The sequence below is a fragment of the Hyla sarda genome, chromosome 3 (assembly GCF_029499605.1).
Source record: "Hyla sarda isolate aHylSar1 chromosome 3, aHylSar1.hap1, whole genome shotgun sequence".
Classification (NCBI taxonomy): Eukaryota; Metazoa; Chordata; class Amphibia; order Anura; family Hylidae; genus Hyla; species Hyla sarda.
Genome location: NC_079191.1, coordinates 84100144 through 84119053, shown reverse-complemented (window position 1 = coordinate 84119053; position 18910 = coordinate 84100144). Strand labels below are relative to the sequence as shown.

Here is an 18910-nt window from a genome sequence, read left to right as displayed (position 1 = left end):
TAAAAAATAACATAATAAACAAAATAAGCGACCAATCACAAATGTAATTATAGGATGGGTTTTTGCATTGTGCTTTTGTGTGCTGGGGGGGTGGGCAGGATATTTAACTCTAAGGTTTTATTTACTTTTTTTGTATTTGCCTAACCCACAGGAAAAGTTGCCATTAAGAAAGAGGATTTGTGCAGGTATTATGGGAAAGAACCTTGGTTTCCACTTCAGCCCATAGACTCTAATTCAGAAGTACAGGTACAGTTAATTCAAATTGCATTTAAGAGCTTTTTATGGAAATATCATTATGTTGTGTTCTTCAGGCTGAGATCTACCATACCGCTTCCGTTGTTTGCAAGTGAAAGAAGCAGAAGGGACGTGGGATGTGCTCAGCAAGAAATAACATTCTCTTAAAAAAAAAAAAAAAAAAAAGCGCACACTAGAATTTTGTTCTTCGTTTTTTATTTTTTTACATTGTTGTTTTTTATTTCCATTTTCAATACTAATACTGGCATAAAAGACAGCAAGCAGAGTCATCGCTTTATTCCCCCCCCCCCTGCTTTCCAATATCTAAACTTCAACCTTGAAGAAATAGTTTTACCAGTTTATTGATCCCAACAGAATTGCTGAATGCGTCTGAAAATGTTTTGTCTTCGACACATCTGCTATAACTATAATTAGGGATGTCCCGATACAATTATTTTTTTAAGAGTATGAGTACCGATACTTTTTCTTATGTACTCTCCGATACCAATTACCGATACTTCTTTCAGTGTCCTGTGACAGGGTTTTTTTTTTTTTCCTTAAGGGTACTTTCACATAGGTGGATCCACAGTGTATTTTACATTGCGGATCCGCCACTGAAGAACTGCTATATGCCACTACAAGCATGCACACTGTGATGTCCGAGTCGCAGTGTTCATGCCCAGTGTACTCGCACATCACGGCTGCTCTCGGCCTAGCTCATGGAGCAGGGTGAGCAGCCGCGATGTGTGCGAGTACATCGCGCATGCGACTCGCACATTGCTTCAGTGTGTCTGCTTGTAACGTGTCTTGCTGCTCCAAGCAGGCACATCTAACAGCAGCATGTAGGGGTCCTTTGGCGGTGGATCCACAGAATAAAATACGCTGTGGATCCACCCTTGTGAATGTACCCTTAAGTGGAAAATGTTTTTTTTTTTTTTAAAAGGGGGGTGATTCAAACTTTTTATTGGAAAGGGGTTAATTCACATTTATTTGTTTCCTCAGCGCTGCTGTTAAGAGAAAGATTAATCAGCACTTCCCACTTTCTATAGAGCCTGCCGCAGAATCACATTAGTCTGGGATTTTGCATTGAAGAGGGGTGATTTAGAGATGGTGCAAAAAGCACGGTCTCCTAATGTACAGTTATAAGCAGCCGGTTAGAAGGTATTCTATTGCCAAATTCAAATTAAAGGGGTACTCCGGTGGAAAACTTTTTTTTTTTTTTTTTTATGAACTGGTGCCAGAAAGTTAAACAGATTTGTAAATTACTTCTAATAAAAAATCTTTACCCTTTCTGTACTTTTTAGCAGCTGTATGCTACAGAGGAAATTCTGTCATTTTTTTTTTTTTTTTTGTCTTGCCCACACTGCTCTCTGCTGACACCTGATGTCAGTATCAGGAACTGTCCAGAGCAGGAGAAAATCCCCATTGCAAACCTATGCTGCTCTGGACAGTTCCTGACACTGGAAGGGTAAAGATTTTTTAATAGAAGTAATTTACAAATTTAAAAAAAATCGCAAGCGTATTAACCAAATGAGTGCATTTAAAATCCCCCTATTTTGAAGACCTATAACTTTTTCATTTTTCCGTATAAGCTTCAGTATGAGGGCTCATTTTTTGCGCCGTGATCTGTACTTTTTATTGATACCATATTTGCTGATAAAACTTTTTTAATACTATTTTATTTTGAATCAGGCATCTTATCCCCTATTTTTTGGATAGGGGATAAGATGTGTAAGCACCGGAGAACCCCTTTAATAGTCCCCATAGGGGACTATTTATAGCAATCATTCGATTGCTAATACTGGTCAGTGCTATGCATAGGACATAGCACTGATCAGGATTATCGGTCATCTTCTGCACTGGTCTGCTCGATCGCAGACCAGAGCAGAAGCGCTGCGGGCGATCCGATCATCCATTCAAAGTACCGCTCTGCCGCAGATGCCGTGATCTGTATTGATCACGGCATCTGAGGGGTTAATGGCGGGACCTGCCGCGCATGACCCGAGCATCGCTCCAGTGCTCGCGGTTATGCATAGGACGTAAATGTATGTCCTGGTGTGTTAAGTACCAGCTCACCAGGACGTACAATTACGTCCGTGGTCGTAAAGGGGTACTCCACCCTTAGACATCTTATCCCCGCGATCTCCCAGCTACACGTGGTTTTCGTTTAGAGCATGTGGTGTAGCGCCAGGGGCTTAGGAGGTCAGTCACTCCCCGCTCTTGATGTCATGGTCACGCCCCCTGAATGCAAGTCTATGGGAGGAGGGTGACGGCCGCTACGTGGCTGTAACATCACGAGCCTCCGCCCCGCATTGCCAGTCATTTGGTACTGGTGTCTGGGGTGCTGCAGCCAAAATCGTGGGGGGTCTTGCCTTTGGATAGGGGATAAGATGTCTAGTGTACCCCTTTAACAATATCAGCTGTCTCTTGAATTAAGATGTTTGATCTCATTTTATAGGTCTTATAACACCAGCTGAGCTGGCCATTAAAGTAATATCTATATGAAATGTAATATACATGTTACTTATGTCAACTAAAAATTTAGAAGGATTTTTTATTTTATTTTTTTGTCTGAATTCCCATACAAGTTTATTGGACTTCCTTATCATGTTGTTCTCAAATGGCAGAGATTGCCTGGAACTTTTAAACCTCTTGCTGACCTGTACTCAGTGCGGGGGACAGAATGTTAGGAAGAAAGCAGCATTGTTACTTTTCCTCTACCAAAAGGTTTAGGTAGGAGATCGAAAGACAAAAAAGATAGTGGTACTGCACAATACCCATGCCATAGGAACTACTACAGTAGACTGGCCAGCAGCTGAATGGGCCGCACCAATGGCATGTATTTCGCCGAACAGGATGAGGGTCAGAGGTTATTGAAGCTCGGGGGGAGTGTGTGGCAGGCACAAGATGGCTTGTACAAGGACCAAAGGTACAGAAACCTCAAATGGTATTCACTGGTATCTCCTAGACATGCCTGAGCTTGTTTCTAGTTCTGTCCTGTGATAAATGTGACATGGCATATCAGATGCTTTAGTGATGACTCTTCTTACTGTGAGTTACTGTAGTTATGACTGACCTTGGACCTGGTTCAATACTAAACCTCCTGCGGACTGAACTTGGGCACATTAGATTCTAATGCTTCTTATTGATATTCAGTAAACCATACTAAGTAAGTCTAGGGCTGCACAGTGTGCCAAGGCTTATTAAAGGGGTACTCCAGGGAACTAAACCCTAGTTCTAACTAGCCCATCCTTTCCCTCTCACTAACCTATGTATTTGTCTAAACATATCTCCTGACACAGTTGAAAGCTGCCCTGATACTGTAGTGAGTGATCAGAGGAGAGAAAACCACACCCCCACTTCCCCCTCCCTTCAGAATTTCTGTCCTTTTCTTAGTAACCAGGACCAAAGAGCCCTAGATACCAGGGTTCATTTCAATTTAAAGAGATAGAGACCTCTAGTGGCCATGTTTTTAAACCTTTATTTCACATCTTTAGCAATAGAATTTTTTTATGAAGTATATAAGGAAAACACTTAGTTTTTTTTAAAGTATTCAACGGGAAAAAAGTTGTTTCTAATGACAGTAACGCTTTAAGTAGAGAAAGCTGACATCATGAGCTAAAATAATCCTCTAGTGGTATCATTTTAGGGGGCTATTTAACCCCTTAAGGACACAGCCTAGTTTAGCCTTTAGGACAGTTTTTAATTTGTGTTTTTCCCTCCTCCCGTTCTCAGAGCCATAACTTTTTTTTTTTTTTTTGCGTGACCAATTGTACTTTGTAATGTACAGTGCAACCCAAAAAAATTAGGGAAATTAAAATGTCAAGCACAGTTTTGCAACTTTTCAGAATTTTGTTTTTACACAGTGCATTTTATGGTAAATTTGCATGTTCTCTTTATTCTGTAGGTGAATGTGATTAATAAGATACCCACTTTACCACTTACCACAATTGCACCACTTAAAAAAATTCTAACTTTTTTTTCTTTTTAAAGAAAAAGAATATGCTTAAAATAGTCCTTATTTTTTTTTATTTTTTTAGGATATAGAGATGTATGAGGGCTAATTTTTTTTGTATTATCTGTAGTTTTAAACGGTACAGTTTTTGTTTTGACAACTTTTTTTATCACTTTTTTCATTCATTTATATATATATATATATATATATATATATATATATATATATATATATATAATATATCTAAAAAATTTGGTATTTGGTATTTTTATTTTTTGTATGTTTACGCCGTTCACTGTGTGGTATCATAAACATTATATTTTAATATATAATTATGCATGTGGGAATACCAAACATGTTTATTTTTTTTGTAAAATGGGAAAATAAGGGTGATTTATATTTATTTATTTGTTATTGCATAGCATTGAACAGTGAGATTGACACTCCGCTGATACAGCCTGGCTCTCCCAGAGTTACAGAAGGTCTCTCCCAGGGTTAAAGAAGATGTTACCATCAGAGAGAATGTATATTTTCCTCACTATTTAATGGGGTACTCCAGCCTCAATACATCTTATCCCCTATCCAAAGTATAGGGGATAAGATGTCTCATCGCGAGGGTCCCACCGCTGGGGCCCCCTGTGATCTCTTATGCATCACCCACCTGTGGGAGCTGCACGCAACACTGCAGCCTCAGTCTGCCGGGTCACGACTACGGGGCCGGAGTATCGTGACGTCACGACTCCGCCCCCGTGTGACGCCCCGCACCATCAGCGGCACCCCGGCGATCAGACATCTTATCCTCTATCCTTTTGGATAGAGGATAAGATGGCTTAGGGCCGGAGTACCCCTTTAAGTCTAAACCAGGTCAAAAATATGGGATATACAGCTTTTTTTTTAACTTTAAATGCTTATATCTGAGCACAGAATGGCGCGGACCCCATTGACTTTCATTGTCAGAACATAGTTAGCCAGTTTTGGTTAATTTTATAAAGATATGTGTTTGGGCTTGGACCCTAAATTGCTGCAGACCTCAATGCAGTCATTACATGAATACTTTCAGGCTAATAAAGTCGATGGGGCCCATGCTTGTCCATGACCATACACGCCAGCATCCCATCAGGTTACCGATGTATACATGCCATGAAAGGCACAGTCATATTGTGAACCCTCACTTAAGAGCATTCACGTCAGGGCAACATATTTAGTTGTACTGCATATAGTCCTCTGGAGAGAATATTTGCATATACCCTCCATTATTTGTGAAATAGCTCTGCCTTTTGGTTATCTAGCTGAGGTACCTACAGTTCTTTAACCTTTGTCACAGTGACATGAGACGTTGTGTAAGGTTATACTTTATGTACATGTGCAGCACTTTATCTGAACTGTTTAACTTTTAAGTTGATGGTTGGTTTCGCTTCAAGGCTGTTATAGCACAATCTACTGTAAACAGGTCTCATGGGTGAAAAAAGTGACTGTGTATAAATGGGCGCTTATCATTGTAGCACTATATACGCCCATACCAACTTCCCTTTGCACTTTCTCTCCATCAGTGATCAAAGCCAGAACTATATAAAAAAAAAAAAAAAAAAAAAAAAAAAATGAATAAAGAAATTTAAAAAAATAACCATTTGCTCATTGATTCAGCACTATTTGAAGACTTTTTGTCACGTGGACTGCCACCCCTCCATAGGACACCTCCACCTATTTAACCCCTGATGTTCACCCCATTATCTCTTCATCACCAATTTTTTTTTTTTTTAATATACATACAGTGACCCCCTCGACCTACGATGGCCCCCACATACGATAATTTCAACATGCGATGGCCACTCAGAGGCCATCGCATGTTGAAGGCAGCATCAACATACGATGCTTTTTTTTATGTCGGGGCCATCGCATAAACGGCTATCCGGCAGCGCTGACTGCTTCAGCTGCCACGGGATAGCAGTTTACGATGCCCTGTGAGCTCCGGTGATGTCTCTTACCTGTCCTCGGGGCTGCGGCGCGTCCTCTTCGGGATCCCCTGCATCGTCGACGCTCTCCATCGACGTCATCACGTCGCTGCGCACGCCGTCACGTCATCCAATAGGAGCGGCGTGCGTAGCGACATGATGGCGGCGACAGAGAGCGAGGATGCCGGGGAAGCAGAGGCCTTACCGGAGCGTTGGGGACACCTCAGGGACGCGGCGACAGCGATGGATGCGACATCCCGGGCAGCGGTGACGGTCCGGAGCGGCAGGGACGGGTGAGTACAACTTCCTTTAACAGTGGTCTACAACCTGCGGACCTCCAGAAGTTGCAAAACTACAACACCCAGCATGGCTGTCCGGGCATGCTGGGTGTTGTAGTTTTGAAACATCTGGAGGTCCGCAGGTTGTAGACCACTGTCCTATACTTTACATTGCACGGATCCCTCAACATACGATGGTTTCAACAAACGATGGTCCATTTGGAACGGATTACCATCATATGTTGAGGGACCACTGTACTTATGTTTCTACTTTTGTATGTTTTATGGCTAGCCTTTAACAGTTGCAAATACTTTATTTATTTATTTATTTTTTTTGCTTGCTTACTCTGACGCAAATGATCTGTGGATGTTCCCACAATAAAATTATCAGGAACAAGGGGCTGGTTGATGCATAGTGCTAGAGATGTAAAAGTGTTGGTAGAGCTTCGATGCGTGCTTGGGATACGGCCACAAGATTGAATTTTTCTGTTTTGTATTCTACCTTACATAAGCAAGGTGTCTTTTATATCTCGTGATCTTTAAAGAGGACCTGTAGTCACTCAGAAAAAAATGGGTTGCAGTAACTAATGGATACCCCCCCCCCCCCCCTTTTCCCCCAGTTGCTGAGTTATAGGGTTTTTTAGTCTTCTCTGAGTCAGTAAATCTGTCAGATGGGGTGACTTTATTTTTGTGGGCTGAGTTTTGGGTAGTGACTGTACAGGGTCATGCATATTCAATAAAGTCCAATGGAGTGGCATCACAGAGAGCTGGATATCCTGTCCAAAAGCCCCCCCCCCTTATTAAATTTAAATGCCCTGATAGAGTTACTGCACAAAACTCAAACACAGCCCATGTGAAAAATTCACTGAATCAGTCAGAGGGGGGCTACACAGCCCTATTAGGGCATGTTCACACTAAGGAATTGGAGATGAATTTACTCAAGTAATTCTGCTTGGTTATTCCTCTCCAATTCAGTCAGCAGTGATAAACCCAATAGAATTTAACTGTATTTCCGCTCCTCAGTTCACACTGAGGAATTTCCGCAAGTGGAATTCTGCTGCTGATTTTCCGTTCCGCATGAAGAATGAACATGTTCTATACAAGTATACATTTTTTAAAACCTGATTAAAGGGAGCATGGCCTGCCAATGAAGGAGTGAAGAAATGCTTAGGCTTTGATCCACTCCCCTGCCAGTATATGTATACTTCTTCCACCACTTTACCCCAGGTCTTGTCACTACACAAAAAAATCAACTGTATGGTATCTCCTTCCTTTTAAAGGGGACCTGTCTTCACGCTGCCTGGACCATTGGCATCATCCCTGCCAGCTTCTCCCCACCCCCACCAGCCTTGATTCCTAGGTCTAGCCATGTGTGGGTATAGGGAGATATCTATCAAACAAGGCCAGAGATTGCTCCATTGATTTGTGGTTCTGAAAGCATGAGCACAAGGACCGATTCCCTTTTATTTTCTCCAGCCATCTGTTCCATTTGCTGTGTGAATCTTACTTTAAGAGAAACCTTCCTGTACTACAATGACCAGAATTTATAATAAAGACGTGTGGCCAACTCAAATAAGATGACATTTCATGACTACTATGATCCGATCACACACCATTTTACAGTTTACTCAATACGTCCTCTTGTTCCCGAGATATGTGGGTTTATAGTTTGTCTGGCAATTCAATGGTCAAATGGGTGTGAACTTAATTTAATAAGGTGGGGATGGAAATGTTTCACATTGAGTGGTGTGTATTAAGTTCACACCCATTTGACCATTCCCTGACTGGTCAGCCAAACTATAAACTCGGATATCTCGCAAACCAGAGGGCATATCAAGAAACTGTAAAATGGTGTGTAATCTGGGCATCCTAAGGTATCAAATTTTCCTTGGGTTCGCTACATGACCTCTTTAACAAACCGCAGTAATAAACCACATGAAAAATTAAGCCCTCTATGATAAAACCGCATGTGGTTTTTCAGTTGTTTTTTATCTACGTTGTGCCACACAAAAGCTACAGCACTTGTGAATACGACCCTCATGGGTGTCAGTGGGAAATTTCTTCAACTTTTGTAGTACTGTATAATCATTAAATGGGTTCTGCAATGTAGACAATCCCTACTTTTTTAGACTATCAATAAACTTATCAAAAAGTGCTCCCCCTGCTGAGATTACCAATAGTTGTCAGGAAACTAAGGAAAGCCTGGCATTGTGTTCACTTTCCATGCAATACCAGCTTAGGTTAAACTTATCACGTGGCAACTATAAAAAAAAATCAATCTGTTGTATGTGTAATGCAAAGAAAGGACAGGCCCGAGAGAGAGATGCTCTTTGTAATTGCTCTTAAGTCTGGTCAAGCAATGAGGCCAGGCTATTCCCTTCTTTAAAGGAGCTCTGTCATCAGCGTCACCGAAGACAATGTTCAGTAGTAGCTGCTGAGGACAATGGTACTTATGGTTTGCTGATAGGAGAGACAATATAGGGTTGTAGTCAATGGAGTATATTAAGAGCGAGGTCTTGTTACCAGTGGGGACCTCAGGGATCTGTACTGGGACTCATTTTGTTTAAAATCTTTCAGTGATATTGCAGACGGTCCCGATGGTAAGGTATAGACCTTTTTGCTGAGGACACAAAGATTTGTAACAGGGTTGATGTTCCTGGAGGGAGATGCCAAAATGGAGAAGAATTTAGGGAAAATTAAAGAATGGTTAGGACCCTGGATACAAAAATTTAATATGGATAAGTTCAACATAATGCATCTGTGGCGTTAAGAAAGTCAAGGGCTGAATAAATAATATTTGATACAATCCTAACCTCAGTGTCTATGGCAATGGTTTTAGTGGTCATTATTTCAGAAAACTTAAGGGTAGGCAAACAATATAATAGAGTGGCAGGAAATGCTATCAGAATGCTTGGGTGTATAGAGAGAGGTATTAGCAGTAGAGGGAAGTTCTCATGCGGCTGTACAGAACACTGGTGAGACCTCACTTGTAGTATTGTGCAGACCATATCTTCAGAAGGATTTAGATACATTGAGAAACACACGGAAACCGCATATCAAAGAATAGGAAAATGTGCACTCGCCAGGAATAGGAAATGGTGCACTTGCGTATATTCTATATTTGAAATAAATCCATACGTGCTGTACACGGGAGGATAATAGGCCGGGCAGCTAAGACAACACTAGCCGCCCGACCTAATATCCTTCTGTGTACAGCACGTAGAGATTGATTTCCAATAAAGTATATACGCAAAAACTCCTGGTGAGTGCATGATTGCCCTTTCTTTGATATGCGGTTTATGGACTTTTTATTTCTTTAACGTGTCTGCACTTTTTGGATTACGGAAGGATATATGCTATATAGTTACACTCCAATACGCTACAGTTTAGAACCACAGGGCTGAGGACTGTTGTCTATTTTGTATTGTTGATATGATAGAAACTTTTCAATAAATAAAGTGAATCAACATGGTAAAGAATGTTTAAAAAATGAAAAACTACCATAAGAGGACATAGTTTTATATTCGAGGCGAGGCAAAGACTTATGCAATATTATCAGGAAGTATTACTTTACTGAGAGAGTAGTGGATGCATGGAACAGCCTTCCTGCAGAAGTGGTCGCTGCAAACACAGTGAAGGAGTTTGAGCATACATGGGATAGGCGTAAGGCTATCCTTCATATAAGATAGGGCCAGGGACTATTCATAGTATTCAGGATATTGGACAGACTAGATGGGTCAAATGGTTCTTATCTGCCGACACATTCTATGTTTGTGTTTGACAGATTTCCTTTTAAAGAAAGCCGCAACACATACACACATAAAACAGGCAGCAGCAAGTTTTCAGCAAAAAATAAAGGGATTTGTAGTGTACAAAAAAAACACAAAGGCTCAATGCAGTACTCCAAATTGGTTTAAAAAAAAAAAAAAAAAAAAAGTTTCTATTCATCATCATGTTAGACGTTTAGAGTCTCTTCATAGAAGCTAGAAAAGAGTCAATATAGCTTTCTCTCGAAGTTTGATTTGTGATTTATTTTCTCTCTTCGGTTTCTGATGCTAGGTTTTATACCTATCCCTCCATCTTATGTGCTGCAGAAACTGTGTGCAATGCAAGGGGTCATAATGTGTACAAAAGTCTACATGCAGGTTGTTTCCTCAGTGGAAAATCTGTGTGGTCGTAACCTAAATCTGTTCACATTAATGCATTATCCTCCTCCCCCCCTCTCTGTAATGTTTTTGCCATCATGTGTCCTTTCAATGTGACTCATGAGCTGTGCGATGTCGGGGTTCTCTGCCTTTCAGTAGCTAACATATAATTGTTCTGTCTCACAGGGAAAAGTCCACCTGGAGCTGAAGCTAAATGAGCTGATTACTGACAATGGATCTGTGCAGCAGCTTATGGTACAGTAAGTATATCTGGGAGGATTTAGTCCATGTGCAGTGAGCAATGCACGGTGGTCAGTATGACAAGCTCTGAAAAGCCACCAGGACACTTCCTTTTTTTTCCGTAACTCGCACAGAGAGGAAGCGTAGGCGGCTGTACAGAGGCTTTGAATAAATACAAATTACTGTTAACCTCTTCTACCCGTCTGCCAGGGCTGAAGAATGCCATCTATTCACCGGCTTTATAAACCTTACACAAACGGCAAAGTTCCATGTTACACTGTGACAGAATCTCACTAAATTGCTTTTCTAGCTTTGACTAACCATTCGATAGTCCCTGATCATTTGTAACTTGCGAGTGGTAAAAGGTCTACAGAAGGGGCTGCAGGGGCTTTATACATACACCCTTAAAGGGGTACTCCACTGACCAAGCGCTCAGAACATTTTGTTCCGAACGTGGGCTTTGGGGGTCGTGATGTCACGACTATGCTCCTTGTGACATCGTGCCACGCCCCCTCCAATAGACTTGCATTGAGGGGGCATGGAATTATGTCACAAGGGTCGTGGCATCACGAACCCCGCATCCCACACCCATGGTTCGGAACAGAATGTTCTGAACGCTGGGGCAGTGGAGTACTCCTTTTTAAAGGGAATAGCCAGCAATAGATGGCACCTGACCGCAGGTTGTGTGTGTTATTACAATTTGGCACCTTTGGTAACTTTCTTTTAAGTTCCTTTTAAGCCACACAACAGAACCTGAAAGGATCACATGATCTAGTTTTAGGAGCCATGATCTTGTTGTCTTTATAGAGAGCCCGTAATGTCCCTTTTGGCACCTCTTGGAGCAGTGCAGTTATGCTTTATTTCAGATGTGATCCAATATAAGACAGATGCTCTAATATTTCTACGGTCTGTTCACGCTGGCATTCAGAGCCTCCATCTGTTGTACCATCAGTTATTACATTATTTTTTGAGAGCAAGATTAGTACATTCAGTTTATCAATTGCTGTCATTCAGAAAGCTTTAAACGAAGAGCATGATAAGTCTGAAAAGGGTACTGTAATTTAAATATAACTTTAGTCATATCATAGAGACATGTCAAAATTTTGATCGGTCAGGGTCCGAGTGCTGAAAACCCTACCGTTAACTAGAACAAATGGGAGGAACTGCTTGTTCTTCCTACTGTCTTTTTACTGCAGAAAACTGTCCTTGGACCCACTCCTGCAGTGAGGAGATAGTGGGGAGAACAATCACTAAGCTGAGCAAGCACTTCATGTTCATTCTAGCTATTGTTGGGAATTTTAGCACTCAGACCCCGATGGATCAAAACTTTTAACATGTTTTGTGTCTCCATACACATTAGAAAGTAGTTGTCTGACTCCAATGGTTTTCTATCTGGATGATGACTGTAGAGAGAAGGATCAGGAGAGTTGGATTTCAACTTCCTTTTGTTCTAGGAGAGGCTGGTTGACTCTCTAACGTGTATGGGAATGTCCAAACTTACACCTGATAAAATGTTTAAATGCCCCTTGAGTGCCCCTTTGCCTGGCCCACTCAAGAAGATTACCACAGTTTTCCCTAAGCCACTCTTGTCTTGTCTTTGCCTTGTGCTTAGGGGGAGATTTATCAAAACTTGTGTAGAGGAAAAGTTGCCCATAGCAAACATTCAGATGGTTTCTTTCATTTTTGAGAGGCCCTGTACTTTGCTCCATTCAGCTTTCTCTCAACCCTAATAAGTGTCCATTTTCTTGCTGTTTATGAATACCCCCATATGTAGCCACTACCATGCTTCACTGCAGAGATGCTATTGTACAGGTGATAAGCAGTGTCTTGTTTCCTCCAGGTAAAAGTTTAGAAATGTGGCTTTAAAGTTCAATGTTGGTTTCATCAGACCAAAGAATTGTATCAGTCTGTCTGAAATTCCTTTTAGATGTTTGTTTATTTTTCTTTCTCAAACTCTAGGTGGTATTTCATGTGTCTTTTATACTGTGCAGAGGCTTATTTCTGGCCACATAAAGACCAAATTGGTGGAGTCATATTTGACAGTCTGGAAGTTTTCCCATTGTAGATTTAGAGCCTCTGTTGCTAAAATGCAAATATGTTCCTTTTGTGCAATGGAGGTGGGAGTCAGCTCTTTAAGCTTCCCTGCCTCTGTTTCCTCTGCCCGCCCAGCTCTATGTATATCCTTTTCAGAGCACTTTGCCCCATAACCTCTGAGGGTGGAACACCTGTGACGAAACAGTAATTTTAGTTTTTGTTCATAATTATAGTGTACGCAATAAAAGTATGTTTTAAGATATCTGCAGTAAGGGACCAAAAGTGGATTGATGTACTCTGTCCTCAGACAGAGTTGGGTTATAAATATAACGTGGGTTTTATCCACCCTTCACTTTGGGTCTTTTGTTTGAGCTTCCTCTTCAGAGCAGTCACACCCTTATGACTTGAGAGCCTATGCCCATGTGACCACTCTGAAGAGCATATACCGTACATATTTAAAGGTGAAAGGACATATGGCAGCAGAGAGGACAAAGGCAGGGAAGCTCATAGAGCAGGCTCCCACCTCAGTTGCGCAAGTGAGCATATTTGCAACGCAGGCTCAAAGTCTACAAGGGGTCCACAGAGTAATACAGCATTTTACTAAGATTCAGCCGCACTATAACCCTGTGATTTTGGGTTTAGTGTGGGTGAATCTGCTGGCAGTTTTTCTTTAATGCCTAAGCAAAATTAACTTTTTTTTTTTCCCCCTCCTTCTTTTTAGTATTGTAGAATGTGAGGGGCTACCTCTAGTAAACGGGCAAAGCTGCGATCCATATGCTTCAGTGTCTCTTGTTGGCCCATCAAGGTAAATCCTTTTCCGTCTACAAGTTGTCCTTTTTGTTTTGTGTATATGTATGCTATTATCAGTACACTAAAAGGGTATTGCTACATTTCCAGAGGTATTTATTTGCAGATTAATATAAAATATCCATAGTATTGTAAGTATGGTATGTCAACTGGATTATCAGGTCACTTTTGAACAGGATAAGACACTTTTCTTTTAGGTTTTTATAGCTTTTTGATTGTATACCGTCAAACAAGATATCAAAAATGGAACCTGGCAAGACCCATTATAAGTAGTGGGGTTAAAAAATGCAGGCAATGTTTCTGTCTGGAATAGGAAGAATGTTTTACCACTTAACATATATAAATGTGTCTTATATAGATTATTTGGCTTTGTGTGTGTGTTTGAGATAGGGTAATTAGATTATGTGAGGAAATATAAATTGTACTGCCCTAGATTTTTTTTTTTTACATATTTTTTTTTTTTTAGTTATGTTTACACCTTGTGTTTTGCTTCAGAAATGACCAAAAGAAAACCAAAGTGAAGAAGAAAACGAGTAATCCACAATTTAATGAGAAGTTCTACTTTGAGGTGAATGAAGATGGTATATGTTTTACCTTTGGTTTTTATAAGAGTCCCTTTCTTGATAGTATTTGACTTGTTGCTTGTAACCGGTATCCTACATAAGTGAAGATAACTTTTTCTTGGTATATTTGAAGAATATTTATTTGTGACCTATAAAGGTCAGCCTGTATTTGGTAGCATCAATGCTTTCAGTCTCATCCCCTTCATCTCCTTTTTCTCTTCCTCTTTTTCCTCTTGGTATATGCAGCACCATGCGACCAGTGTCCTGTTCCTGAGAACTCTGATTTTGTAGATGTCCTGTGTGTACTAATATAACAGAACGTTATTTGTAGGTAACAAGGTCAAGCAGCTACACTAAGAAGTCTCAGTTTCAAGTGGAGGAAGAAGATATTGAGAAACTTGAAGTAAGGTTTGTAGTCCACATTCTCTTTTCTCTTACAATAAATTGTGCTTAGAAATCTTTTTGTGTCAGCCCGGCACTGTCATTTCTTATAGGCTTTGTCTGTGTTTTTTAACAGACTTTTTACACTGCTCCAAAAAAATAAAGGGAACACTAAGATAACATGTCCTAGATCTGAATGAATAAACTAATCATATGAAATACTTTCGTCTTTACATAGTTGAATGTGCTGACAACAAAATCACACAAAAATTATCAATGGAAATCAAATTTATCAACCCATTGAGGACTGGATATGGAGTCACACTCAAAATAAAAGTGGAAAACCGCACTACAGGCTGATCCAACTTTATTTAATGTCCTTAAAACAAGTCAAAATGAGGCTCAGTAGTGTGTGTGGCCTCCACGTGCCCATATGTCCTCCCTACAATGCCTGGGCATGCTCCTGATGAGGTGGCGGATGTCCTCCCAGACCTGGACTAAAGCATCTGCCAACTCCTGGACAGTTTGTGGTGAAACGTGGCGTTGGTGGATGGAGCGAGACATGATGTCCCAGATGTGCTCAATCGGATTCAGGTCTGGGGAATGGGCGGGCCAGTCCATAGCATCAATGCCTTCCTCTTGCAGGAACTGCTTACACACTCCAGACTAGTGATCGACCGATATCTGTTTTTTAGGGCCGATAATCGGTGGAGGTTAGGGCCGATGGCCGATAACTTATACCGATATTCCAGTATAAGTTGTCGGCTATTTATCCCCCCGCAACACCGCTGCAGATCATTGATTTAAAGCGGGCGCTTTAAATCAATGCACTGCAGTGACTTTTGCGGTGCCATAGGCCACCCGCTTCTCTCCCCCTGCCTGTCCTGGGGTCCTGAGTCCTATCACCGCCACCGCTCCCCCCACAGCGCACCGCACCCCCTACCGCCGCGCCGTGTCGCACCCCCCACCGCACCGCCCAGGCCCCATTGCCTCCCCCATCCCCGGTTTTATAATTACCTGTTCCCGGGGTCCACTCTACATCTGGTTCCGGTGGCGTCCTCCTGAGCTGTCACTGTGCGCACTGACGGTGATGTCACGTCGCGCACGTCACTCGTCAATGCGCACAGCATAACGCAGGACGCAGCCGGAGCCAGAAGTAGCGTGGGCCCCGGGAACAGGTAATTATAAAACCGGGGATGGGGGAGGCAATGGGGCCGGGGAGGTCACGGTACGGTGGGGGGGGGGGGCATTATCTGCTTTTCGGCAAGGTAATTGCCGATACCGATAATGCCCAAAATCGTGATTATCGGCGGACAATATCGGACAAACCGATAGTCGGTCGATCCCTACTCCAGACACATGAGGTCTAGCATTGTCTTGCATTAGGAGGAACCCAGGGCCAACCACACCAGCATATGCTCTCACAAGGGGTCTGAGGATCTCCTCTCGGTCAGGCAAGCACATGGAGAAATGCCACCCCACACCATTACTGACCCACCGCCAAACTTGTCATGCTGGAGGATGTTGCAGGCAGCAGAACGTTCTCAATGGCGTCTCCAGACTCTGTCACATGTGCTCAGTGTGAACCTGCTTTCATCTGTGAAGAGCACAGGGCACCAGTGGAGAATTTGCCAATATTGGTGTTCTCTCGCAAATGCCAAACGTCCTGCACTGTGTTGGGCTGTAAGCACAACCCCCACCTGTGAACGTCGGGTCCTCATATCACCCTCATGGAGTCTGTTTCTGACCGTTTGAGTGGACACATGCACATTTGTGGCCTGCTGGAGGTCATTTTGCAGGGCTCTGGCAGTGCTCCTCCTGCTCCTTCTTGCACAAAGGGTGAGGTAGCGGTCCTGCTGCTGGGTTGTTGCCCTCCTACGGCCGCCTCCACGTCTCCTGATGTACTGGCCTGTCTCCTGGTAGCTCCTCTATGCTCTGGACACTGCGTTGACAGACACAGCAAACCTTCTTGCCACAGCTCACATTGATGTGTCAACCTCGATGAGCTGCACTACCTGAGCCACTTGTGTGGGTTGTAGACTCCGTCTCATGCTACCACTAGAGTGAACGCACCACCAGCATACAAAAGTGACCAAAACATCAGCCAGGAAGCATAGGAACTGAGAAGTGGTCTGTGGTGGTGTCTTGCTAATTGCCTATAATTTTCACCTGTTGTCTGTTCCATTTGCACAACAGCATGTGAAATTGCTTGTCAATCAGTGTTACTTCCTGAGTGGACAGTGTGATTTCACAGAAGTGTTATTGACTTGGAGTTACATTGTGTTGGTTAAGTGTTCCCTTTATTATTTTGAGCAGTACATAGATAATGAGTTGTTGAAAGTAACTTGAAGCTTTTCTTTCCCTCTGGGGAGTGTTATTTTATTTTTTTAATATTTATAATATGCCACTTATAATATGAGATGGGGTGGCTACGGAATATTGTTTACTAAAATCACATGATGTATGGGTCACAAGTAGGTATGCAAAAAGTTACATTTTATATGTATGTGGGACACTTGCACTGGTACAAGAACTTGTGCAAATGTGCAGTATCGGCACTGATGCTGCTATCGGTTCCAGTGCATTGCTAGTAACAAGCATTTGGGGATTTTGCTGTGTATTTACTGAAGCTGATTTTTCTACCCATGACTTCAATGGATAAGAAAATAGGCAGCAGAAAATACGCAGCAAAACTTGGCACGTTTGACCTTATGCTAATGGTGTATAGACTGGATATACAATTTAAAATGGGATTGGTGAATGACCTGCTGCTCCATTTTAACCCTATTTTGTAGAGACAGCCGAAGGCTGCATTTGGCTATCTCCGGCAGCCCCTGTAGCGATAGAATGGAGAGGCGGTACACATGCAAGACCTGCCCCTTCATTCTAAACATTGCTCAGTGCCCCAGCAGTTGGGACCCTCTCACCATCAGATAGTTAGTCCCTATTCTGTGGATAGGGCTAATCTTTACTAGATGGTAAAGCCAGCAGTCAGATCCCCACCACTTTTTAGGAGCTTTGTTGGATAATTCACTAGACTATTTTACAACTATAGGGGTTCTCGACTGCTTTAAAAATGATGCCCTACCCGCACAATAGGGGAAAAAAAAGCCTGATCACAGTGATTTCAACTAAGACCCCCGGAGATCTTCAGAACTGGGCCCAGTCTCTCTATGCATAGAGTTGTGTGTCAGAGGTCACACCCCCTGCAATCTTCCTGTGGACAGGAGTTAGGTTTTAAAGTAGTGGAATTCCCTTTAAGCACTTCAAAATTTCTACATACACCAAGCACCTTTGTGTTAACATATCTTAACATCATCAGATTGTGATATTGAGACGTCCAATTTCCTCAACTAAATTCCGTATTTTTACCTTCAATCTCTTGGTCCCTGTTACAGTCAAGTCATGGGATGGTAAGCAGCATGTGTCTGCAGTTTTTGTGTGTGCCTCTACCCTAATTGACAATGATTTAAATTTTTTTTTATTTTGTTTGTGTAGCATATTTAAAACCTTATTTAACCTACAAAATAAAAGTAGACTAAAGGCAGCTGTGTGGCTTAAACAATTCCTATTACTTTTAGTAATTAATTAATTAAATTTATTTATTTTTTTGATACTGCCCAACCAAAAAGCAAATTTGCTTGTAAAGTTAGATGCGTCTGGTGTAGACTGCCTTCTAAAGAAAACATATACTGTAGGATATATATGTATTTATACTTTTCAATAAAAAACGTATAAAAGTAGTCAGCACCTAAATATTCCCATGCGTCTCTGACAAACGTATTCCAAAGAGACATGATAAATTATCTGTGGCCACATTAGTATGTTTTGGAGGTCACTTCTAGCATATTGGCTGACAGGACACATGTAAATGCAGCTTAAAGGAGTACTCCGCCCCTAGGGCTGGGCGGTATGAAAAAATGTGTATCACGGTATTTTTGTAACTTATGGTGGTTCCACGGTATATAACAGTATTTTTCTCCCCCCCCCCCCAAAAAAATTATTAGCCAACACTGCGCTGTCCCCATGGGGGTACTACTCACGTCACCCGCAAGCGCTGCCCTCCTTGTCCTCTTGTTTGTTGTGGCCGCCGGCGCTGACACTCTATAGCTGTATCCCTATGTCCGGGCTGCAAAAGGTAAACAAAAATAAACTTTAACGCATGTTCCTACGTCTGCCTTACGCTCTTCCTGGTGACGTGAACGTCGTAGAGCCATTGGCCTATCACCGGCCGCAGCGATGTTCCGCCTTGGCCAGTGATAGGCTAAGCCCACTGTCATGTAAGAAACTGGATAGGCCAGTGATAGGCCAATGGCTCTAC

At 42.0% G+C, this 18910-nt stretch overlaps 1 protein-coding gene across 3 annotated transcripts in view; it reads left to right on the top strand.

Annotated features, from left to right (window-relative positions):
• The window catches only part of RASA2 (RAS p21 protein activator 2), a 132409-nt gene that overhangs the window by 50372 nt on the left and 63127 nt on the right, over positions 1-18910 (top strand). Inside the window, exons 4-8 of one of the 3 annotated variants that reach the window (XM_056564468.1) lie at positions 152-246; positions 10751-10824; positions 13560-13643; positions 14141-14213; positions 14540-14616. In XM_056564468.1, the coding sequence (XP_056420443.1) occupies positions 152-246; positions 10751-10824; positions 13560-13643; positions 14141-14213; positions 14540-14616 (403 nt within the window). Of the gene's footprint in view, positions 1-151; positions 247-6219; positions 6435-10750; positions 10825-13559; positions 13644-14140; positions 14214-14539; positions 14617-18910 lie in introns of those variants that run through there. The other 2 variants (XM_056564469.1, XM_056564470.1) reach the window with 2 other exon arrangements.